At 43.7% G+C, this 26303-nt stretch overlaps 1 protein-coding gene across 1 annotated transcript in view; it reads right to left on the reverse strand.

Moving 5' to 3' along the window:
- Positions 1–3825: 3825 nt before the first annotated feature.
- The window catches only part of LOC117459803 (semaphorin-4G-like), a 30156-nt gene continuing 7678 nt past the window's right edge, over positions 3826–26303 (reverse strand). Inside the window, exons 3-16 of the mRNA XM_034100930.2 lie at positions 17804–17952; positions 16567–16629; positions 16379–16477; positions 16132–16225; positions 15939–16052; positions 15173–15327; positions 14151–14326; positions 13058–13202; positions 11917–12139; positions 11450–11565; positions 11201–11355; positions 9293–9351; positions 5887–8506; positions 3826–4419 (exon numbers count right to left, since the gene is read on the reverse strand). Of these exons, the coding sequence (XP_033956821.1) occupies positions 7497–8506; positions 9293–9351; positions 11201–11355; positions 11450–11565; positions 11917–12139; positions 13058–13202; positions 14151–14326; positions 15173–15327; positions 15939–16052; positions 16132–16225; positions 16379–16477; positions 16567–16629; positions 17804–17952 (2558 nt within the window). The 3' untranslated portion in view covers positions 3826–4419; positions 5887–7496. The remainder of the gene's footprint in view (positions 4420–5886; positions 8507–9292; positions 9352–11200; positions 11356–11449; positions 11566–11916; positions 12140–13057; positions 13203–14150; positions 14327–15172; positions 15328–15938; positions 16053–16131; positions 16226–16378; positions 16478–16566; positions 16630–17803; positions 17953–26303) is intronic.

A 26303-nucleotide genomic window follows, 5' to 3' on the forward strand; every position in this document is an offset into this window, starting at 1 on the left:
GTGTGTGTGTGTGTGTTGGAGAATGTGTGGCGTGTCACCAAGTGGTAATCACCTGCACTCACAGAAATGAATCATGGTAGAGTTTATTTTTAAGCATTTAAATCTATTTGATTTGATTTAAATACTCATATTTTTTAAATGTATGTATTGAAATTAATTATAATCTGTATAATTCCTGTCAGTTCTAAAATATATTGAATGTAATTACTTAGAGGTGAAACAATAGTGTGTCTGTGTCCTCACCAGTGGCACTGGCTACATCTAATTTCCTCCTCCTGTCACTTCTTCCACTCCTTTACCTTGATCAGAAAACCACAGGGCATTTTTTATTGAACACTCTTGTTTTTGAAAAGGCTTTGTATTGATTTCGTTTTCTGCTGTCAGAAGGAATAACAAAACATAGGTTGTTGTTGAGGCAACTACACCAAAAGCCTGAATTGGTTTATTAAGCCTACATCACACTCACAGTATAACCATTACATTTTATTTGCGAGTGTTAATGTATCTCCCATAATTAATCCGGTTTGACATGGGGGGTTTCAGGACAATACTTAAAAGTTCTCTGCAGGTTTATCCGGTATATCTGCTGATGACAGACTGTCTGAGTTTGACAGGAGGCATGTGTGTTGTTTGAAGCAGTGTGACAGACAGACAGCAAGCCGGTCGGGCCGAGTTGAGGAAGCAGATAAAGGGCTGATTGATACGGGTGTGTGACGTGTGTGTGACAGCAGAGGCGCGTGGCTTCTCTGGCGTCAAACCGGTCTGGGAGCAGGCAGAGGAGCTGCATGTGTGCGTGCACCAGCAACAGTATTTGTTTGTTTTGGGGAAGAAAAAGAGCAGAGTGACACACTTCCTTTTGTCAGTTCAATAGTCTTTCCATAATGGTGACATCCATTTAGAAGTACAAAACAGCAAGTAACTATATACAAGCCTGTTGTGTAGAAGTAGAATGGCTGCACACAGAAATAACAGTACACCATCAGTGTTTTTATCATATCTACAGAATAAATGGACCCTACATTTGTTTTCTCTTACTAGTTTAAACATGTTTGGATGTGAGACCACAGTGTACTGACTAAAAGACAGTGTCATGCTTGTCCGAGCAGTATTAGATTTCCTTTCCTTTACTGAGGCTCCAGGCTCCATCCTCTTAAGTCCTCCTGGCTGTCAAACTCATCCCAATATGTGAAATAAAGATTATTTTTGATAGATGGAGGGAAAGAAAACATTACAAAATAAACGTTTGAAATCAAGCGATCAATTCAGCTCTTCATTTGTCATTTATTTGTTATTTAGTCCCATCACAAAGCCGTGAATGTATTCAGAAGATTTGCGCAATAGTAATGTTAAAGCCGTTTGTCCTTCGCCAATCTTAATGAGTCACACGGACTTTGCTTTTCCATTATGACATTTGCCTCTGTAGCATCTGTGGTTTATTATGTATTTGGACACATGCTTGTTTGGGTTCGTCTATCCATTGTTATTGTTACCACAAGAAACACAAAAGCAGAGCTGCTTACGTCTTAGTGATAATTTAGAAGCACAGATCAATGAGGCAAAGAAAAGCAGAGAGAAAAGTGACAGCGTGAAGAGAAGAACAAGAGGAGTGGGAAAAAGCATCCTCAACAATATGATGACTACTTGCTACTCCTTCAACTTTAGATCAGAGAAGGTTATCTTGATACACGATTGATTTTCTCAAAGCTAAGATCTTATTTTTCACTCTCCTTTGTCACAGACAGCCCTTTCATCCGTCTCTCCCGGGATGACATGTTTCTAAAGCTTGGATTCGCGAGTAGGAAAAAAGGATTTGTTGAATTTTTCTCTGAGGTGTAAATTTACTCCAGGAATAGACGTTTTAATCTTAGATTAGGTTATCTGACAGGTTGTTTGTGTGAGATGGAAAGTTTTACAAAAAGCTCAGGCAGATACATCTCTATCAGTGTGTCTGAACAATGAAAAAGCCCAACGATAACCAACAGTTATAAATTGATAAATGATAAATGATCAAAGTGTATACTATTCAGCAATTCAGTCAATGTCTGTTTTACAGTTTTTCTATACTTTTCTCACCTAACCAAGCTATTATCAGAAGTGGCTTAAATGTAATGCTCGTTCAAAGCAGGTCTGGTATCTCTGCCTGAGAAGAGAAACATTCATTCAGGAAACAAATTCTGTTAAACCTCTTCTCCACTATACAATCTTTACAATTTGTTCCTTTAGACTTATTACAAGTTGTCGTCAAATTTTAACCACTTCAACCAAAGAGCAATTTGTTTCCTTGTTTCATTTAAATACATTTCAGCCTCAAGAGGTACAATTATTCAGTCATTCAGTAGAGAACTAGACTAAGATTGAGACTGCCACCATGCTGACAGGCTATCAATGACAATGCTAAAGTGATTCATTGTGGATGAAGTCTAAGTTTGGAGGGAACGCATGCTAATATTTGGTGATGTCCACTACAGGAAACTACAGAGGATGTGGATATCACAAGTTCTGATGATGCAAGAAGAAAAGTCATTATGATTGCCATATTAAAAAAACAGGATAGATAATTTTTTGGGCCGCTTGGGTAAACACTTAGTACATAGGGTGAGAGACCTGTGGGGCCATCAACATAAATATATTTTACAAAATGATATTTTAATTAAGTAGATGTTGACATAGTGCAGTCAGATTAATCTTGTGCCGCTTAGTGCTCAGTAGCCTACCTGTTTTGTACATTTAGACACTCACAATTGTCATCACTTCAGTTCTCATGCAAAATAAGAATGTTATGTTTCGTGGCACCCAACTCATCTAATCACCAGTATTTAATTAATCCTCACATTTTAATAACAATAAATGAATTTATTCTATTCTGCCACTTGAGAGGCCAAAAGAGATCCTGATGACCCTGATTCAAACTAAGGCAGCATTACGTAAATATCGCGCACACCATGACAGTTTGTTAATCACAAGTCAAGCTGTACGCACTGCAGGCACCTGGCTTTTTTACAAATTGCCCTTTGGCTGCGTTTGACTGCGTGTGCATGACAAGGCTGTCCCTATTTATGAGTGTGTTGGCGTGCCGCCGTTAATATGTTACAACAGCTGAGTTATTGTCTGAAAGCTGCCCGTTGGCCTCACACCCAGGAACATGAGAAAAGGTCACATGGGTGATGGGAAAATATGTGTTATATATTGACTCTGGCATTTCTGAAAGATCAGTTCAGAATGCTCAGATTAAAAAAGGGGACAGCGGCAGTTTTATAAACGCTGCGGGTTACATATCCTCTCGTAATGCCTTCACAGGGCTTGGGACATGCAGGCCTCCTGTGTGTTTGGGTTTGTCATCAACACTGTTTTCCAGGTGGTTCTGAACCATCATCTCCAGAACGCTCTGTGCCTTTCTGTTTTGCCGCCCCAGGCTGTGCTGCAGGAGATTATATTTACCCACATTGTTCTTCCTCTCAGTTACAAAACAACAGTTGTATCTAACTATCTTTCTGAAATGTAGTGAGGCAAACTGTAAATATGCACAAGAAATAATGACAAAAGGAATGGTTTGAAGTACAAAGTTTTATTTGAACTCATTATGACTGTAATGCGAAGGAACCCTGCCCTGTTTTTCTTTGTGATGACCGTGTACACAATTATGGGGTATCATGCAAATAGAGATATTAAAAGTGGCGATTACAGTGACATAAAAGCTTGAGTAGGTTAGTGTGAATAAGTGTATTGATGTACTGTATCTTCCTCCTATTAGTAGGTAGTTTATAAATATTTAATTCTGTGGTGCAACCTCTGCATGCATTTGGCTACCGTGCTTCTATTCATCACATTTTGTGCATCACAGGAAACTTGTGATCCTCCCATTTGTCAGGAGGGTGTCTCACATGTGTCAAATAAACAGCAACATTAACAATAACTTCCAAAACACAATGTACAAAATAACAAAATAAATACGCTTCTTTTTGAAATCTTTTCTGATTCTGGTTTTGCAATAGAAAAGGCTCAAAAAGCTCTTTTTGAACATCAACCGTGGCACTTTTCATTAAATCATTGAGTCTTTGTTGTTTCATGAAAAATCAGCGGTGTTAAAACATAATTCATGCAGCAAGTGTGAGAAAATAGGTCATTATACGACGAGTTTTGTATTTGCATCAGACAGGCGAGGATGCTCTCGGCACTCAAAGAACCCCTGTCACCGGTAACACACTGCAACCGACCATATTTATTCCAGTTGTGGGGAAGAAGAGATGTAGGTGCAGAGAGAGTCGTGCTGTAGCCCTTATCCAGCTGTTCTCCTCTCCGGCAGCCACTAATGATGCTCCATTTCATTCCGCTGCTCATTTCAAAGGACATTGTTGCAGCGGGTCATCTGACGCTGGTGGAGGGGTCCCGGGAATGAAATTAAGAGAACCTCAAACTGACCTGTGCACACAGAGAAGGAGAAATATGGAAAACATATACAGTAAGTGTCAGAAATGTGTCTATTTTAAGGTATTTTAAAAACTAATTACAGCAGGATATGTGGCCCGGGCATTTAAAACATAGCTCAAAGTATTTAGATATATGCAACATGGATTTTAAGTGTTCTTGCAGGAGAAGGCAATGAAAACTTTTACAAATGATGACTCCACGGCTGTTGTGTTCATCTTGTCTCTAAAAATGAGGTCAAAGGGCTTTAATGAAAGCTTTAAAGTGTGCAGCTTCACCCTTCTTCTTTCATGTCTTTGATCAGAGCTGCTGACTGGAAGGCTTGGCATACTGAACAGCACGTACAACGCCTCACACTCTGACATCACAGGGCTGCTAGATTCAATCAGACTTGGGGTAATTAGGATCATCGATGGTTGTATATGAATCCTTCTGTGTCTATATGTAATCGAGATTCTTTTGCACGTCTTTTTTCACATACAGTAATAAAATACAGAAGCAGTGTGAGGGTTGAGATGATAACTGGGAGCTGAGCGTGTTTCACTCTGTAAATCTCTGGTGAGATCTCTTAACTCATTCTGTCTCTCTCATTCAGCAATAAGGTCGGACGGGTGTTTCATTAATGCTGCCCTCTGACAGGAGCAACACAGCGGGATGCAGCAAGAGGAAGCTGGTGAGGAATATAAAACAGTGTGATACTAAATGATGCTGATACAAGTAGAAGATTAATATATCATCTTCAATTTGTCGAGAAAGAGCTGCAAAAGAAATGTCTGGAATGAAAACGAGAGTCTGAGAGGTTCAAGGATGTAGTTCAAATCCTTGATTTCTTGGATTTAGGCTGCAACTAACCATGAATTGCAGTGCTGATTATTCAATGGGTCTGTATAATGTTTGTAAACTGTTAAAAAATATTATTAATGTCCAAGATGATGTCTTAAGATATCTAATTTTTTCCTTTCAAAAATCCCAGAGAACGAGGTTAATATGATAAAAACAAATCTCTATATTTGACAAAGAGCATTTACTGCCACTTTCTCATAAAACATGTACCTAAATGATGAAGCAACAACATTGTTTGCAATTACTATCTTGTTGATGAGTAACTGCTGCAGCTCTACCTTTGAGGTTCCTTTGTAAAGTCTTCCATGGGTGGTTTCCTCTCATAATGTAAATATGCTGTTTGATATAACTGTGAATCAGGCTGTTTTTATTTGGACATCTCTGAACCGAAACTCACAAAGTATAAACAACCAAGCAGTCAACAAGCTGTTAGCGAACAGATGTTTTACAGATGTTTCTTGGTCCAGTAAACTGTGAGATAACATTATGTTCTGTATGTTACGAGTCATTAAAACACCGGAGCAGTGCAGTGTCCACACACTCTCACTCCATGATGTGTCTTTGAGTGCTTGTTTGGCAAAGTGCCAGTGTAGGAGATGTGATATGAAAACAGTTTACCTTTGATGCTTCTTGGCTAACGCTGGGTCCCTCAGTCTGTCGTTCTGCGTGTTCGTCCCATCGGGGTGGATTGAGTCTCAGCTGAGTCACAGTCAGGGTTTTCCTTCTAATCCACTCGAGTCAGACGGGGTCCGACACACAAAGCGTTGACCTTCACTGCTGCAGCTCTTCATGAAGACAAACAGCCAATCAGAGGGCTCCTCCGTCCGGCTGGTTCTTGACATGTTGCAGACTCCGTAATAGCGTGCATACCTTTGTCAAAGCGCTTTAAAAACTGATATTTAAAGTGCATTAAAAATAATAATACTGTCATAGTTCTTCAGGATGTCTACGACCCCTTGGTGAAATAATCACTACTTCATATTTCTTAAGTTACCAAAAGGTTTAATACGATTATTTCCTTGTTCTTTCTTAAAAAGCGTATTGTATATATAATATGGACCAATTTGTTTATGTACATTTATGTTTAATGGCCACATGAGTAGAAAAATTACAAAGAGGCTTCACCATTTATAACCATGATGGATTGTGAGCCTCGGCTGCAACTGTAAATTACAGTTATACTTATTTTTGTTTGCAAATATTCGAAAAAGAAACAGGGTTACCTGCATATGAGGTCAGGTCATTAACAACAAATTGTTCATAGTGGCAAAAAATGAATTTAACCACCGACAATTGACTGTTATAATGAATAATATTGTTGTATATTTACAATTAAATAAGTATGATTATTTCAATAATGATTCAATCACTTTGATTAATGCTTAGTTCCAAATGATGGTTAATAGTCATTAAATAATGATTAGTTCACCATTTCTTAATAATGGCTGGTGTAAAGTGTTATGAGTTACTGTAGATTATTTGGTGATGGTTATTGCAAGTAGTTACGTCAGTATTAAAGTGAAACAATTGCAAACCATATTCCCTTGCTCACCACATCCATCTCCCTCAATATTTAGAACGTGTGAATGTCATGTTTTAAAGATGCATCGGCCATCTGTGCACTTGTCAGTGCAAACAAACTTTGGCGAGCTGCCCTCCAGTTTGAAACGAGCCAAATATGGCCACCAGCAGAAGTCTTCACATGTATTTATGTTCCCATGGGGCTCCTTGTGGAGTCTGTGTGCGTCTTTGTGCTTTGTGGATCAGATTACTAACTGCAAAAGTCCACATGGGCAGTATTGAGGCGAGGTAGATTGCACTTTTTTCTTATGCTCAGTCCTTCAATGTCATTCTTCATTATTACTTGTTATGCATTGGGACATTTGGGAATTAGCAGGAGCTCCAACAAGCCGTTTAGGACAGAGAGTGAATACACATACTAGATGCTGTATGAGAAACCAATGTGAGTTTGGAAAATTGCACAATATAAATCTATTCTAGTAGACCTCAACAATGGAATTATGATCAGTAGAAATGGCCATGTCATGGAACCTTTGAGGTTGGCAAGCAGCTCAAAAAGAATAAACGTCTGTTTTTGGACAAAAGAAAATCCAAATTAAAGAATTTAGTTATGACTCGTTAGTCCTCTACAATAATGAGTCATATGACAGGCACTTCAGCACCAGGTAAGAGCTCAGCAGTCTGCCCACCACAGGGGGAGCTGCTCTCTACACAGAGCTCTCGTCCGGCCTGGGCATCAGCTGAGTGTGTTTCCTCTTCTCTAACATCTTGTTGAGCTCCTCGGCAAAGGAGTAGCCGTGTGGGGAAGTGTTTTCAGACTCGCTCTGCCTCAGCAGCACGTAGCTGTTTCCATTCATCCTCCTCAGGACGCTGGGCAGCGTGGCCGACAGCCCGTTGGGGAACATACACTGTGGAGAGGGATGTTGTGGGGTGGGTGGGAGAGGCGGGGCCGGGGGAGGAGGCTCCTTATTGGGTGTTAAATGGGCCTCACCGGGGACGATCTGCAGGAAGCCACCGTCCTGGATGTCACCGTTGTGCTGCTTTGAACCGCCATTACAAATGCCGTTGCCGTTACAGTGGCTCGAGATGGTCTTCAGCTCCATGTGGGCAGAGTTTCTGTGCTGTTTCCTGTTCCTGTGTTGCCTCTTATTGTTGGGGTAGGCAGAAGCTGCGGCTCGTAGAGAGTACTTCCCTTGGTTGCCCACACGCAGGCAGAAGCCAACGTAGACGAGGACCACGGTGAGGACCACACACAGGCCCCCGAGGATGGTGATGAGGGATAGATACATGGCCTCCATATTGCGGGGGGAGAGCAGATCTGAGTGGGGGAGGAGAGGGGCCGGGTTGGGTGGGAGGGGTCTCTCAGTGAAGGGATGCTCAGTGGGTTCGGGCAGAGTGGCGAAGAAACTGTAAGTGTCTTGAGTTGGTGCAACAGGTGCAGGAGCGGGAAGATCCAGGCGGATGGTGACATTGTAGGCAACCAGAGCGACCTTGATTCTGTTCTCGACGGCGTAGCAGGTGTACAAGCCGCTCTGGTGCTGCCGGGCCTCGATGATCAGCAGGCCGTCGGTGCCGGTTCTGAATCCAGAGTGGAGGCCGTAGCCCTGCAGCTCACTGCCGTCCAGAGTCCAGAGTGGTGTCGCCAGGTTGGAGCTGAGCTCACACTGCAGCAGCACGTCATCGCCCACACGCACAGAGCGGCCGCGCACCACAATGTCTGCAACACACATGCTCAAGAGTGAGTCTACTTTTGCATAAAGTTTACAGGAAATAATTGTAATTCACATCATATCGACATAATCATCAACATATGCTTAAAGCTATTATTGTGGCGCTAAATAACCTGGAGTCCTTTTATCTTATATTCTCTAAAAGAAACTGTGAAATCATTTCAAATTATTCACACATTGTGTAAGAGGGTTCTTTCGAAAGTGATAATTCCTGTACTTTTTTCAATCAGGCTTTATTTATCGCTTTTCTCCAGTGATAGCGATGAAGACACTTTTTAAAGACACTTACAGAATATTCATAATTATCAATTTATAGAGTGTTCCTTTTAGCCTTTTTATCATCTGATTCCTATATGTCGATTACTAAACACCTACTATGCTGTCTGAAGTTATTGAGGCATAAACTTCAATTCCATATCTTTCATTTCTCATTTCTGCCACTGTGTAACTTTTTACAGAGAGCGAACAATGAAAGAGCAGAGAAAGCTACATTTCTATCGGATTGAAATTGCAAAGCGAGAGAAGGCATTTTCCTGACTTGAATATCAAACAGAATTCTCTCCAGAGATGGCATAAATGTGATTAGAAAAGGGAAAGGAGGATTTTGCCAACGCAGTGTGCATAATCAACTTTCAAAGCCTTCGCGCCATCTGATGACAGCCAAACGTCTTTTGAGTCCCTCCTAACATTCTCTATTTGTAATCTCCTTTTCATCATTCACTGCGTTAAAAGCAAATTTTATTTTAAAAGCTGCAGATGAGATTTCTACATACCGTCTTGTGTGTTTTCACAACCTCTGCTGCCCTGCTGGATATCCTGGATTAAAGTGGATCTGTGAGGGGGAGAAAACATAATAGAAGTGTATAGTGCAGGGGTCGGCAACCCGCGGCCCACGGGCCGCATGCGGCCCTTTAAGCCCTCTGCTCTGGCTCCCTTGAGCTTAGACAAAAATAAGAAGGAAATAAAGTATTTGTAGGACTATTTATATTTTGTTGCATGGTTAAAAATGTTTCGTATCTTGTATTTTGAGGTGATACTGTGACACATAAATAAAAAACAAAACGGTTTTAATTAGGTCAACTAAAATTTGCGTCACATCCTGCTACGGTCCCGCGCGAGCGCCTTTTCTTGGAGGCGAATAACCTGACCCCCGGCTCGATGAGCGAACTATGGATAAATCAAAGAAAAGTACCGGAGGAACACAGGATTTAATTCTGCGTGGACAGAGTTGTCTGCTTTCACAGCAAACGATGCTGGTTTACCGGTATGTCTGATATGTGGAGAGAAGTTGCCAAAGGTGGTGCAGCCTTTACGAGGGAGAGGAAGCCAGCTGACGATCTTCAGTCATAATTCAATGGGGTATGTCATTTATTTCAGAAAACACTTTTTTTTATATTCCATGGAATGCTCTTAACGTCCCGATAGCAATGAATATATTAAATGCTTTGACAATAAATACATACAAAAATTCATCTCTGGAAGAGATCCGCTGTAAAAAGCACGACCAATCATCTGAGCCGGCCCGGCTAAAATAACTGGATGGCCTACCTGCCTGTCAGCCTTCCATCTGTGCACAAACTTATCTCGTGCCCTCATTGGGCATGTGCGCGTTCGTGTGTGTTGGAGGAGGGACTCTGTAAGAAAGTCTGAAGGAAGAGGCATATTTTTTCCGGTTGTGTATTTTCAAATTCTAGCGCACTCGAGCTGGTTTCTCCATTCTTACCTACCCTACCTTTAACTCTTTTTAGGGTGCAGCTGTTTTATTTATTTCAAAGTGGGCCCATTTTAATAATATTTTTTTTCCCTTCAAATGTGCAGAGGACTCCCCAAGTGCTGTGTTTAATTTATTTTAAAGTAGGCCTGTGTATTATTTTTAATTCTCCTTATAAGAGTTCTTTGTTTCTTATTAGAGGTTAACAGTTTTATATCATGTAATAAATAGCCTAATAAATGCAAAAATACTGTAGTTTTTGTCTGATATAACAATAAAAAACTAATATGTGTTGCGGCTCCAGACAAAAACATTTTTTGGAAAAAGGAGCAAAATGGCTCTTTTGGTCAAAAAGGTTGCAGACCCCTGGTATAGTGCAAAGGATAAACACAACAAACATTGTTGTTACATATTCTGAGATCTCTTTTTCCTCCTACTTCTACTTTGTGTTATATCTGTCTCGTATAACGTATTGCCTCAATAACAGTGTTTTACTGAGTAATCAAATCTGTGGGGTGGCGGTGGTGGCGAAGTCGATAGGGGACTTGGCTGGGCAACTGGAAGGTCACCAGTTCAAGTCCCGGCAAGACCAAGTGCTACCGAGGTGTCCCTGAGCGAGGCACCGTTCCCCACACTGCTCCCCGGGCGCCGTTCAAAATGGCAGCACACTGCTCCCAACACTAGGATTGGTCAAATGCAGAGAAACAATTTCCCCACGGGGGATTAATGAAAGTCCATCTTGTCTTATCTTGTCCTGGTTGTATCAGTAGCCTTTAAGTACACATGCTCTGTTGACTATCACAGCAAACATCAAGTATCCAGCGTTGTGATTATGCAACAGATCCAGAGCTGACACTGTGACAGGGCGCTGTAATACTTGGCGTTTGTCAAATCAAAAACACACTAAAGGGTAACTTCTGTCACCTGATCTCACACACACACACACACACAAATACCCGCCAGCACCCACCTGTTTGTTTGTGCCATTACGTCCACACACTGGGCTCCGCTCCAGGCACAGTGAGGGTCCCTGGCAAACACGCAGTCGTAGCAGGAGGTGTATCTTTGACAGTTAGAGAGAGGAAGCTGCACCACGCCGGATGGAGAGCCCACGTAAACACTCATCTGTGGGAGGAGAGAGGATTTAAAAACTGAAGGGCCAAGATCCTCCTTTGATGTGTGTGTGTGCGTGCGTGGATGTAATGGTTAAACCCACTACCTGTTTTTCAGACAGCAGCAAGTTGTTCACAGGTTGAGGTTCTTCAAATATTTGAAGCTCCTCTATAATGTGAAGCTGACCCTCGATTTCTACAGCTTTATGTAACCAGCCTTCATCTGAGAGACGCACACAAAAGAGGAGACACGTTTAAGGACACACACTCAGTAGCCTGTACTACAAGCTGAATATTATAGGAATTTCTGTCAGTCAAGTAAAATACATCATAATAATATATTACTTCCTTTAAGGTCACAATTGATTTGTATTAATTTCAGTATGCTAAATAAATGAACATGCCAACCTTTAAAACTTGAAAGATGGGTAATTGATTTCTAATGACGGTTATAACATTGAGTGTGATTGAAAATGCAGCCTTACAAAGCGGCGTGGAATCAATTCTCATTGAGTTTTAGATTGTTACTGCGACAGATAGCACACGTGAATACCCGACAATAACTCCTACACACCTGTGCCCATGTACAATACATGGTATGTGTTTTCATCTACGCCTTGGATCATGTGTACGACCATGTGTGTGTAGTCTGTGGTCCGCCTGAACAAAAGAGGCCGTCTGTCTGAAGGCTGGACCTGCTGGGACATCAGAGGATGCCTCCTGACGAAGTTCAGCACATCATCAGGCAGGGAGGTGGAGACGTTTATGTCCCTGGCCCTCAGAGAATCAGTTATACACTGCAGGGGAAATATGTCAAATAGAGCGATGAGAGGAATGGTGATGAACAAGTAACAACGTGGGCTGCAGGGAGAAGAGAGACATTTTATCTAATTTGTAATAAAGTTCTCTGTAAATAGAGATGGATGGCGGAAGGCAGGGAGGATGTGATGAGTCTCAGCGAGATGGTCTGCAGGGAACATTAAAGGATCAAGAGGAAAATGCGTGCCTGTTGAAAATAGTGTCTGGGGGAAACGCTGCTTTTTACATGGCCAACAATGAGACCGTGTAAGTCAAGCAGCTGCTTTGAGCTGACATGCGGGACAGCTCTCTCAGCACCTGACTAAGGGAACGGCTTCTCTACAGCCAGCTCCTCTAAGAGGCTTTCACGCTCCCGACTTAAAGCTCTTGACCGTCTCTCCTTTTCGTTTTAATAGCAACGTTAAAATGAAGTCCTACAAAGTGTTGCAGTGACACTACAGTGGATAATGTCTGCTCCTGCCAACGATGCTGCGACCCAGACTGCCGCAATAAGCCATTGTCGCCAAAGCTACGGGCTGGAGTTAATTGCCATGGAAATGGGTTTCAGTGACATAAGCTGGTGGTGTGTCAAGCTTCATCCTCGAGGTTCCTCGCTATCATTTTCCCTCCATCTTTACTCATGCATCTTTACTTTCATCTGCTCTCTTGTTACAGTTTTCTGTTGAGTATCCTCCAAGGCCACAGACTAGTGAGACAGTTCTTCGGTGCTTTATGTTACATTACATTGCATTTAGCTGACGCTTTTATCCAAATCGACTTACAATAAGTGCATTCGACCAAGAAGATACAAACTTGAAGAAAACAGAATCATATAAGTACATCCGGTTTCACTTTATGTAGTGTTTAGGAGGCTGAGGGGGCAGCAGTGGAGCCTCTGTGTGTGTGTGAGTGTTTACCGATCCAGGTCGAGGGTCAGGGATCTTTCCAGTGTATTCCTTCCACTTAGAGCCAGAGTCCTGGTTCTCCATGTAAGGTCCTTGAAAGGCCTCTTGGACTTCAGTCAGAGAAAACCGACACACCGCAGATGCCTTCACGTTTTTCCTAGAGACAGCGACACACACACACACAGAGTGAGAAAAAGACCAGAGCACAGGCAACGAACAATAACAGCAGTAAACCCAGTGTTGCCATAGGGACGGCAGAAGAAGTACAGTCGAGCAGTGGCTCACCTAAAAGATGGAGACAGATAAAATGGGAGGAAAGCACGGGGGAGGGGATGAGCACTGTCGAGAGATAGTACGGAGATTATTAGGAGTCATACATCTCTGTGAAGAGTAGGAGGGAAGGAGGAGGGAAGTACAAAAAGGTTTCAGAGAGGTGTAGTGGAGACAAGATAATCAGTGTTTGTTCATTATTTACAAACCACAAAACGTTTTGCTTTGGAATAACATTCACTTCTAAGCAGATAGAGAAAGAAAGATAATTAGTTTCCTGAAAGGGCTGTTATAATCTACACGTTTTTATGAAATCAATCATACAGTACATGCATTTAATGTATTCAGGGGTTATCTCTCTGCATAGTAGCTACTAGCTTTTTGTAGAGGCCAACTTGACCATAAAAGCCTGGCTGTTCCCTCTCCGGCTCCAGTTACACCCAACATGTTCTGCTTCTATGGCTTCACATTAAAAGCATTTCATTGGGGACCATGGAACCAAGGTTGTTTACATAAAAGGTACAACTTTCTATTTTGGTATTTTCTTATCAGCTTCAGTGAGGAGTAAACCAGTTTGATTCTATGTAACTGTCTTTCATTTCTTTAAACCTGCATTTCTCAGGAATATTCTCTCCTCAAATTGCTGCAAAACTCCTCCATCCATCTTCTTTTTCTCATATTGTTGGGTTGAAAAGAGTTATAGTCTTGCCTCTCTCTTTTATCTCGTTCCACCCCGTCTCCTTCGACTTTCTCGATGTATTGATTAGTGCCTCTCGTCTTTTTATCTCACTCTTTTACATTTGCATTCCCAGCCGGAGATTGAGAAATCACTCACCACTCCAGGCCAAAAATGCCGTAGAAAAGCGTGTCCTGCGGCGTGCGGCCAGGCATGACAAACACGCTGCGCAGCATATTGAAGTGGAAGTCGTACTCGGGCAGGGAACAAGTCAGCCTGGCTTTGAGGAAGGACGTCCACCGTTTCTGGAGAGTTAAACGGCCTCCCCGGTCCCCCTGAGGAAAGAAGAGTGGGAAGAAAGTAGGAGGAGGAGGAGGGAGAGGAGAAGAGAGGGTTATACGAGGTAAGGCCTCGGTAAATGAAGACAGACTGAACACTCGGCTCAAGGTGGCAGACAAGGGGAAGTAAACCTCCTGAAGAGTGCAACCGATGGCATGGGAAAGCAATACCGATACTTCAAATAGGATTATGGCTCCCCATAGTTTAGACTCCCCGCTGTGATCTACAGGTTTGTTGATGTGTGTGTTTGATTCCTCGATTGACACCTGAAGGTTGAACACTTCTCGATAGGTTGACTCAAAGCCATAATTATTTTTGGAAATCCTGCAACTGACATCATCTCGCCCTTTGATTTGAACTTATAATTGTATTCAGTCTGTGGCAAATTGCAAATGCTGCACATGTCGCCCCAAGGCATTTCTATAAAGAGGAAAAAAGCAAATATGCTTCCAAGCTTCCGCAGAGAGCTTACTTCATTGAAAGCTTACTTCCTTTTAACGCGAGCGAAAAACAAGGTCATTACACTGTACAGCTAGTCATTACAATTCTTAAGTCCTTCCTGAGCAACAGGCCATTCACATCGTTCACGTTTTAGGCAGTAGAGGATGCTAAACAGTCTCTCCCCCTGCAGTCATCCATCCCTCTCACTCTGAGCCACACTGACTCTGCACACATTCACCAGCAACACACTCTGCCCGTTTCAAATGCATTCCCCATTCAGCCCCTCATCTATTATAGCAGCCGCTCCTATCATCAACCGAGACTTCCCTCAAGCTATTCTGATGCAAGGCTCTGCTCCATGCTGTAAATCATAGCCTGCATCTTTTTAAATCGGCACTCACCTTGCAAACGCGAGCCACTCGGGCCACCCTGCTGTGGCTGTAGGTCGTCGTCTGCTCCTGGCTCTTCTCCGTGAAGAAGTAGTAGATCTTATCATCATCGCCCGTGCTGCTGCTCAAACTCTCCCTCACCAGCGCCGAGCCCACAAAGTTGGCCTCTGTATGGGAGGAAAACAAAGCAGCTGACATACTGCTTGTATGACCTGAGAGTGGGTATTGGAGTTGCCCTGAACAAACTACTACCCGAGTTGTTTCACCAAAACAGTCAAATGTGAGAAAAATGTCGATAAGGATCTTAAACTAATCTGTCGGCTACTTCTAAGATGGGGGAGATGCATTTAAATCCCAGTACTAAGACATTTTGAATCCATTGAACAGATGGTAGAGCGATAAAAGGAGATGAAGCTAGATGCTTCAGTTATCTGCAAAACATCACATTTGTTTGACCATTTCATCCCTAAACTAAGTGTATGGAGGGATATTTTATCAAAAATAAGTGGCTGCAGTCAGCTAGGGCTTTGTGAGGCTGTACGTATCACCACAGATGTCTAACTGGTGGTATTAGAGGATCAGTCAAGAGATAATATAAGTTATTAAATCAAATTTGTTGTAATGCTTTAAAGATGTGTGAAGCAACGGGTAAGGAGTAAAGAAATGGAAAACATGTATTTTAAATCAAGTGATGAAGAATCAGGATCTGAGTTACCGTGGTTACATTAGCAGATCTGCCACCATAACATGCTAGTATTATCCCCCGAGGTTAACTCACCATTAAGCCAGCGTGTGGGGGCGTCCTCTGTCTTCAGTGTGGGGGACGGAGAGAAGTGCCGTATATCTGGAAAGCTCCTAAATTCGTACTGGGAAGCTGTATACATCTGCTGGTCTGAAGGAAAATCAATGAATTAGCTTCTTTATTGTTTTGTAAAACTCTGGAGGTGACTCACAACTCCTGAAAGTCTTACCAATGATGAGAGCAGTGTAGCCTGTTGTCGGGCCGTATGGACATTTGTCTCGGCCTTCCTCAGGCTTAGAGGACATCACAAACCTCTTCTCGTCCTAAAAAAAACATTTGTGAAAGAGAAATATATTCAACCCCTTGAAATCAGACGTGAGGAATTACAGAAACCCCCCACATAATTCCGATAAGAAATAAAATATGATATATACTCAACAACACTGTAGGTGTTGTAATGTGTTGCATTGACATACTATGTAAGCACAGAGGGGTCTGAAGGCATTCGTCCCACACATGTAGAGATGAGTGGAGTTGAACCTCTGGAGGAAGCGAATGTGATTAAAACACTCCGTCTGGAAGAGGAAGAGAAAGTCAGAAAACATATTACAGTGAGGAATATCAAGTAAAAAGACTTCAGGAGAAAGAACAACTAAATGCCTACCTTATTGTCTTTTCCCTTGAGCAGACACTGACGTTTTTGTTCGGGGAAGGCTTCCCACTCAATCTAACACACATCACATAACACACAGTGAGACAGAAAGAGGCAAGTTAGATGGTTTCATATCACTGCCCTGCATACATTTGAGCAGAACACTAAGACTAATCTCTTTTCTGATCTCACAACCAGCATCTGAACTTACTTTGTTGTTGGACAGCAGTATATTTATGTACTCTTATGTAACAGAGAAAGTTGAAACGTATTTAAAGGTGGCAACACAGAATTGTTTGTGAGGGAGTGACGCACACATCAGCAATTATACTTTACGACATACACCAATGTTGTATTAACATAATTAGCATATCAGCTTAACGTCAGGTTGTCGTCAAACACAGCAGCACGACAAATGAAAGAGGATTTTTAGCTTCTACTGGTGCTTAAGGAGACGGTCAAATTTAACGACATCTTCCTGCTCTACTTTAACAACAAGATCAATGCTGCAGTCCAGGAAAGCAAATATGAGGAAATGGAAACAGGCAGTGTTGCCATTATCAAAGGACGATTTATTATTTATAAATCATTTAGATTTTAGTTCTAGTTGACTTGGTGACGCCAAAGCGACACATTTATTGATCAGTGGAGGCCGGTAACCGTGGCTTTCTGCATCTACCCTGAGCAGAAATACGATACAAGATCATGATGAAAATCAATCAATCTAAAAATAGCAGCTGTTCTGCTCTTCTGGTTTATGTCTGGAATGGAAGCATTGTTTTTGGAATAACTCCTGATGTCATGAGATTTGAAACCAGCCTCTTGTTTGTTGGCTCTGTGGGGTGCCAAGTTAAAACTGCCAACACTGAGTTGAGGTAGTATGCTAATTACTGCATGAATTAGAAACTATTTCTGTGTCAACATGCTTCAACATTTGGATGACATCAACACCAAAGCTGTATCTATTTCAAGTTACAGTGAGAACATACACTAGTTTGTGTTTCTTTTCTCATTAATATGTAGTTTATGCAGCAAGATGCTCCTGTGGGGAAACTGTGAGTAATTGTGTTTAAAGTAATCTGACTATACACACAAGGGGTGTCATGGGAATAAATTGTTTTTCCTCAAAATGAGATTTGGTTGCCTCAAAAAGTTCCTGCGGTGTGGAATGCAAATGAAGCCGCGGCGTGGCAGCTATGGCGCGAGGAGGAGCACGACATGAAGCATCACAGAAACAAAACAAACTCACAGTGAGAGCAGAGCTGGCTGAAATGTCAGAGGCATTGAGAGCGAATACAGCCCCCCGTGTCCCGACGTAGAGACGCTCACCGTCAGCCTCCAGCAACATGGTGCTGTAGTTGGATGCAGACGACTGGAAACGCCTGCAGCCCTGGAGACCTGAGGAGAGGAGAGGAGAATTGGATTGTAATGAATGTGATCTTTTGTAACCCCTTGGCTGCTTCTGCTACATCTATTTATTAAAGCAGCCTCCAATGTAATTTACAAAACACATCACAGACATCCACCACACTGGCTGAATCACCAATGAGATGCACTGAATAGGAGTGTGGGCAAAACCCAATAGAAATGTTCCAGTCTTTCTCCTTGTATTGTTCTTCCTCAGACATCAGATGATATGGAGTATTGGATCCACTGTGTGATGTGTGGACGGTGCCATTGTTAGAAACAGCCCCACAGTCTCATGGCTACACACACTACCACCTGGGCATTTCTCAGCACAAACACTGTCCTGTGCAACAACTTTTCAGAGAAAAAGCATCCTCTGTTCACATTGGCATCTTCTCTGTAGGGAGGATGGAGAGATACGGTGTCATGTGCGCTTAGCTATTAACAGAACATATTCATCTGGATTCTGATGGATCATTTTAACACAAAAAACCTAGATATTCGTACACCAACCCATCTCAGTGAATGCCTTTGGAAATCCTCTTAATATGCATAAAGTTATTTCCATCAGATACCTGACAGTGTGAGGATAAAAGGAGCAATAGAAATCTATTCATCTTCTGTAAAGGCTTTCTCGCTGTATGATTGCCAAACGTCAGAGCAAAGCGCTGAGAAGGCCCCGCTCTTTGAATCTCAGGGACAAACTTTGGAATTTTCTTTTTTAAGAATGCTAGAAAAAACTATTCTATTAAACTCCATTATACTGCAGCTGCACCGAAAATTGCTTTACAGTATATGACCTCAACGCCCCCTGTGTTTATTCAGAAATAGGAAAAATACACAGTACCAAACTAAATGGGAAATGCAAGATATATTATCAATAGCTGCTTTTTGACAGATGCAACATTTTAGGAAGACATTTCCTTTATGCCTGTTTCCTGGCGTTCCATCATCAAAACAACCAAACAAAACTATTTTATTTTGTTTTCCTGAATTTCTGTTTAAAAAAAATAAAGGTAATAACAAAAAGTATGAGTTAAGGTTAGTGTTACAGTTATTAGGTTATAAACCAAAGTATTGAAACATTTGGGTTAAATAATGGCGATTTATAAAAAATCTGAGATCACCAAAGTTGACAAAACTCCTCCTAAGAGGAACATGAAGGTAGCCACACACAAAGAAAATGAAACATACATAACTGGACAAACAAATATTCATTCAGCATCACTGAACATAAATGTTTTCACCAGATCTCATGACAAGGCATCCAATAGTTATCACTATAGCATTAAGGAAAATGCAATGTCAACAAAGTCAAATAGGAGGACTATTTCCATACATATGAGCCCAGCAGAGCATTAATACATCTCCTTACACATCTGATGGTTCCAGCATCACAAACCAAATGTTCTGCTTTTCTCAGTTTTATATATAGCTCTATATTGCCCTGACCAGAGTGAAATTAAAACCCAACCATGGGAGATTCAAGTTAAGGGGATTATGCTCATTCTACAGAGCTCCTCTGAGGAAGAGGGAGATAATGAAAAGAGGCCCAACACAACATCAGACTTCAGAGGTCCACGTCGACTTAATGTGGGTTTCTGTGGTTTGAGTTTTCTTTGCTTTGAGTGCATGTCCCCCGTCAAGTTTTCCAGGCTATATTGGGATGCATCTGTTTTGACAGGAACAGATACTAATGAGGTTCACTCATACAAACACTCAGCAAAGAGATTTGCTGTGCAGCACACACACACACACACACACACACACACACACACACACACACACACACACACACACACACACACACACACACACACACACACACACACACACACACACACACACACACACACACACACACACACACACACACACACACACACACACACACAGGACATATTTATGAAGTCCCTCGCTGCGATCATGAGATGTCAGAGGGTTACATAAGTTCTAAACATACGATCGTTCATGACTCCACTTAGCTTGTGTAAACATGACACCACTGGCCACACACTGGCCACACACACACACACACTAAAGAACCGCTAGGCATGTTAAAACCACAGCATCTCTGTGATGCCCCTGTGGGGTGTGGCTGTTCTGTCTGTGCTGCATTGATTGCAGTAACTCAGGGCACCTGGGTCTGGTGCTCTGCAGCTATTTTAAAGCCTCTCTACTCCTGTCTGTGCTCGGCTTCTCCCTGCAGGCACTCCGGTTTTGTTGAGTATACTATGAGGTTCTTCAGTTGCTTTACTTTGTGCACTTCAACACTCTCACACACATACATGTCCATACAATCCTCACTCTGCATTTACATTACTGATACCACTGACATCCACACCTCATACTTTACTGGGTTTTACTTAATTTGATTTGTTTGTCCTAAATAAACATATTTTGTTAACCGTCAACATGGTGTCTCCTTTTTGTTGTGGCCTTTTGAGCCGGGTCATAACAAATGGGGGCTCGTCCTACGGGTTATTTGGTTAAAAGTTTGTGTAGTGCTCAGAGCACATGGCGTCAGTTGAGCAGCTAATTAGTTGATGTGGTTCAGCTGTGTGCTGGCTCGGCGCTGCTATTTGGGGGACACATGTTTTTTTGGGTTTCAGGAAGCTTTAGTGTTTGACATGTCGTCAGGTTTTGTGTGCCAATCAGAAGGTAAGATGTTGCTGTTTGTTACGCTTTTGGTAAAGAGTTTTCCCCGCTAGGCTTAAGTGGCGTTTCCCCTTGGGTTGTGTCTGTTTGTTGTTTTCATAGTGTTGTGACGACGTGGTTAGTGTCAGCTGTTTTCGGACAGCTGTCTCGGGGGCACGTCCGTGTGAGTTCTTGGTGTTACCTGCGTGCAGGTCGCTCCATAACTCCGCCGGGTTCCAGTGCGTAATTACCCACCGCAAGCCACATGAAGACTAGGTGAGATTAGGAAGATTTTGTTTAGGCAGTTAGGGGGAAGTTCTCTGTTGGGTTAATCTTATGCCCATGCGTGTTGGCAGTTTAATACTTTGCTTTCTGATTGGCTATTATGACTTCTTTGTCAGCGTTTGTGGATGCGCCCTCAGTGTCTTTATTAGATGATTACCAGAAGGCGCAGTTGGTCGAAATAGCAGAGCACTATTGCCCCTTTCACACCAGCGCCTTTTCAGCTCCGGCTCGGAGCTAGAGCCTGAAAAGCGCCGGGTTTTCCAGTTCACACTGGAGCTGCGCCGGCTCTTAGCTCCGGAATCCGCTTCATTTCCAGCTCCAAAAAATTGTCGGTCCAGAGGCAAGAGCTTTGGAGCTAAGAGGTGACGTCGCTTATGTCTCTCTTACGTCGAGGCGTGCAGGAAACTAAACCCACCTCCCCTGGGTCGACTGTCATGCCTGCCTACAAGCAGTAGTGCCTATAAACACACTTTATAAAGTCAGGCAACACTAACCAGGCTTCGTGTGATTCTGTTTATTTGTGCCTTACTTTGACCATCCGTTCACTGCTATCGATCATTGTGGAGAGAGGCAGACGTTTTGTATTATTGCAGCTATCGGATGCAAGTAGTCAGTTTAGCTTCGGTTGCTATGCTAACATCACCCGTTTTATACCAGAGAAACTTTCATAACAGCGTTGTGATACCAAACAGTGTCAATTCAGACTGACACACATTCACTTAGGCTAAGGGAACTGGGGATATGCATCAGCTGCTTGTGTGAGTCGGACAGTGGATACTTTAGAGCGGCCGCTGCAGTGTGAGCTAACCGGGAGCTAACGGGAGAATAAACTCCCGTGGAAGAGCAGCCAATACTGCAGCGGTCGGTAAATGCTGCAGAAACACATTAATAAACAATGAACCACGGCACTCTGGAGAAAAGTATAAGGTTGGAGAAGTCGTTATTCAATTTATTCTGGCTTCGTGTGATTAAAAGCAACACGATCATCGACCCGACGCAGTTGTTGTTGTGAGCGCCGTAATGGCTGCCGTTGGATGGCAAATCAGCGATGTAAACGGTGACGTCATGACGCAGCAAGGGCAGCTCTGGAGCGCCAGTGGGCGGTGTGCACAGAGCGGGAGCAGAAAAGGGAAACCGGAGCTGAAGCAGAAAAGCTCCCGCTCGGAGCTAGAAACTGAAAAGCGCTGGTGTGAAAGCCGCATAAGACATTGCTGTTGCAAGCGGAAACATGACATTACAACTGTCATTGTGTCATCTTTGTTTGAGCAGGGGGTGTTGCAGAAGAGTGAGTCTGGTGCGGCAGGGTTCGTGCCGGTAGTGGTTCAGACAGTTGGTTTGACGTTCGAGCAGCAAAAGGAGCTTTTGGCCATGCAGTTTGATCAGGAGAGGTTGGAGCAGGAGAAGTTGCAGTTGGAGTTGGAGCAGGAGAAGTTGGAGTTGGAGTTGAGGTTGGAGCAGGAGAAGTTGGAGCAGGAGAAGTTGCAGTTGGAGTTGAGGTTGGAGCAGGAGAAGTTAGAGTTGAGGTTGGAGAAGTTGGAGTTGAGGTTGGAGCAGGAGAAGTTGGAGATGAGGTTGGAGCAGGAGAAGTTGCAGTTGGAGCAGGAGAAGTTGGAGTTGCGGTTGGAGCAGGAGAAGTTGCAGTTGGAGCAGGAGAAGTTACAGTTGGAGATGAGGTTGGAGCAGGAGAAGTTGCAGTTGGAGCAGGAGAAGTTGGAGATGAGGTTGGAGCAGGAGAAGTTGCAGTTGGAGCAGGAGAAGTTACAGTTGGAGATGAGGTTGGAGCAGGAGAAGTTGGAGTTGAGGTTGGAGAAGTTGAGGTTGGAGCAGGAGAAGTTGAGGTTGGAGCAGGAGAAGTTGCAGTTGGAGTTGGAGTTGAGGTTGGAGCAGGAGAAGTTAGAGTTGAGGTTGGAGAAGTTGGAGTTGAGGTTGGAGCAGGAGAAGTTGCAGTTAGAGATGAGGTTGGAGCAGGAGAAGTTGCAGTTGGAGTTGAGGTTGGAGAAGTTGGAGTTGAGGTTGGAGCAGGAGAAGTTGGAGTTGGAGATGAGGTTGGAGCAGGAGAAGTTGGAGATGAGGTTGGAGCAGGAGAAGTTGGAGATGAGGTTGGAGCAGGAGAAGTTGCAGTTGGAGCAGGAGAAGTTGGAGTTGCGGTTGGAGCAGGAGAAGTTGCAGTTGGAGCAGGAGAAGTTACAGTTGGAGATGAGGTTGGAGCAGGAGAAGTTGCAGTTGGAGCAGGAGAAGTTGGAGATGAGGTTGGAGCAGGAGAAGTTGCAGTTGGAGCAGGAGAAGTTACAGTTGGAGATGAGGTTGGAGCAGGAGAAGTTGGAGTTGAGGTTGGAGAAGTTGGAGTTGAGGTTGGAGCAGGAGAAGTTGAGGTTGGAGCAGGAGAAGTTGCAGTTGGAGTTGAGGTTGGAGCAGGAGAAGTTAGAGTTGAGGTTGGAGAAGTTGGAGTTGAGGTTGGAGCAGGAGAAGTTGCAGTTAGAGATGAGGTTGGAGCAGGAGAAGTTGCAGTTGGAGATGAGGTTGGAGCAGGAGAAGTTGCAGTTGGAGCAGGAGAAGTTGCAGTTGGAGATGAGGTTGGAGCAGGAGAAGTTGGAGATGAGGTTGGAGCAGGAGAAGTTGGAGATGAGGTTGGAGCAGGAGAAGTTGGAGATGAGGTTGGAGCAGGAGAAGTTGGAGATGAGGTTGGAGCAGGAGAAGTTGGAGATGAGGTTGGAGCAGGAGAAGTTGGAGATGAGGTTGGAGCAGGAGAAGTTGGAGATGAGGTTGGAGCAGGAGAAGTTGCAGTTGGAGCAGGAGAAGTTGGAGTTGCGGTTGGAGCAGGAGAAGTTGCAGTTGGAGCAGGAGAAGTTACAGTTGGAGATGAGGTTGGAGCAGGAGAAGTTGCAGTTGGAGCAGGAGAAGTTGGAGATGAGGTTGGAGCAGGAGAAGTTGCAGTTGGAGCAGGAGAAGTTACAGTTGGAGATGAGGTTGGAGCAGGAGAAGTTACAGTTGGAGTTGAGGTTGGAGCAGGAGAAGTTACAGTTGGAGATGAGGGGTCAGCAGCGGGAGGTAGAGAAGCGTTTAGAGGTGGAGAAGACGCTGGAGGTGGAAAGGATGAAATGTGAGGTGGAACATGCTAGATTACGGCTGATGGGAGAAGGCAAGTTTTCTCCAGGGGAGGTTGGTGGTGATAGGTCGGCATCAGGCAGTGGCGATATCATTTCTTACTTGCGATTAGTGCCAAAGTTCAATGAGCGTGACCCGGACATTTTTTTCACTCTATTTGAACGCATAGCAGAGGCAAGAAACTGGTCAGATTCGGACAGAGTGCTGTTACTTCAGTGTGTACTCACTGGGCGAGCACAGGAAGCCTATTCAGCTGTTTGTGGCGAAAAGGCTTTGGACTATGATCGAGTAAAATCAGCGGTGTTGAAGTCTTACGAACTGGTTCCTGAAGCGTATCGTCAAAGGTTCAGAAGTTGGGTCAAGGGAGATAAGCAGACACATGTGGAGTTTATCCGTGAATTAACTTCTCATTTTCAGCGGTGGTGCGCGGCAGCAAAGGTTGCACGTTTTGACGGTCTTTGTGAACTCATTGTCTTGGAACAATTTAAAAACATTCTCCCTCAGCGTGTGGCCACTTATGTGAATGAACAGAAACCTTCCACTGCGTTTAGAGCTGCTGAATTAGCAGACGATTTTGTGTTGACACATAAGGGCAGTTTTACTGAGAAGTATTCTAGGGGTGATTGGAAACGTGGAGAAGACGATGGCTATGCCCGCGGTGGTGCAAAGTTTTCACCAGGCTCCTCCCGTAGGTTTGTAGGTACAGGGCGACCCGAGGGGGCCAAAGTGGACCTATGTCCTTATTGCAGAGGAGAGGGTCATTGGAAGGAGCAGTGTCCGTTGCTGGAAACTAAGGGGAAGCCTCGTTTGTCACCACATGCTCCAGCCATGTGGTGTTCTGCCGTGTTGAAAAAAAACCCGTTGGGTGTAGGCTCGGGCATGGGGCCTGATGGGAAGCCGATTTGTGCTGACCCGGATGCGGGTTCTGGTTTTGAGCCGTTCATCACTGAAGCGGTTGTATCAGTAGTCGGTAGTGACAAATATGTGCCAATTAAGGTGTTGCGTGATACAGCGGATAGATACTCATTCATTGTTGAGTCAGTGTTGCCTTTTTCGTCAGACAGAAACGGGGGATTTTGTGCTGATGAGGGGCATGGAGATGGGCTTGATTCCTGTGCGACGTCATACAGTAGTGCTGGATTGTGAGCTGGTACGTGGAGTTGTGTCTATCGGCGTGCGTCCCGCGTTGCCACTTGATGGGATACATATGATTTTGGGCAACGATCTCGCTGGTAGTGCTGTGTGGGCTGGTGTGCCACCGCCTGTGGTGGTTTCCAGGCCGGTGGCATCTGGGGAGTCAGATGAGAGTGGTTTGCAATTTACAAGTGTGTCTCCAGTTTATAATATTGCACGCGTGCAGAACCGTAGGATATCCACTGACCTACCTGTTTCGGAGTCTGCAAAAAGTGGTCCAGCAAGGTCCTTTGACTTTGAGATCGAGACAAAGAAGAAGGAGAAGACAGTCAAAGTGGTGAAAGAGAGGAAACCCCGCAAAGCGAAGGAGAGGAAGCCGAAGGAGAGGAGGCCGAAGAAGAGAAGGCCGAAGGAGGTCGGCGAGGCCGATGAGCGCCTACATGCTGTGGCTCAACGCCAGCCAACCCAAGGAGGAGTGGGACATAAAGGCAGTGGAGGCGAAGAAGCAATACGAAGTCGCAAGGCTGGAGTTAAGAAGAAGGATGTTGGGTTGTCGTGGACGCCTTTGGGGCCCCGTCTTAAGGGGGGGGGGGGCTGTGATGCCCCTGTGGGTCCATCAGTAGAGAGGGTGTGGCTGTTCTGTCTGTGCTGCATTGATTGCACTGATTGCAGTAACTCAGGGCACCTGGGTCTGGTGCTCTGCAGCTATTTTAAAGCCTCTCTGCTCCTGTCTGGGCTCTCTGCTTCTCCCTGCAGGCACTCCGGTTTTGTTGAGTATACTATGAGGTTCTTCAGTTGCTTTACTTTGTGCACTTCAACACTCTCACACACATACATGTCCATACAATCCTCACCCTGCATTTACATTACTGATACCACTGACATCCACACCTCATACTTTACTGGTTTTGACTTAATTTGATTTGTTTGTCCTAAATAAACATATTTTGTTAACCGTCAACATGGTGTGTCTCCTTTTTGTTGTGGCCTTTTGAGCCGGGTCATAACAACTGTGAATTGACCAAACAGAGAACATTACAAAATAAATGTAAACGAATGTCTTATTTAAATGTCTGACGTGACTTATGCTGAACAGGCTTTATTATCAGCGGAGGAAACCTAAATGTTAAATGCAGTAGCTCCACTTGGCCAAAAAGAAAAGTGTTGGCCTTCTTGAAACC

Source organism: Pseudochaenichthys georgianus, chromosome 15 (assembly GCF_902827115.2).
Source record: "Pseudochaenichthys georgianus chromosome 15, fPseGeo1.2, whole genome shotgun sequence".
NCBI lineage: Eukaryota > Metazoa > Chordata > Actinopteri > Perciformes > Channichthyidae > Pseudochaenichthys > Pseudochaenichthys georgianus.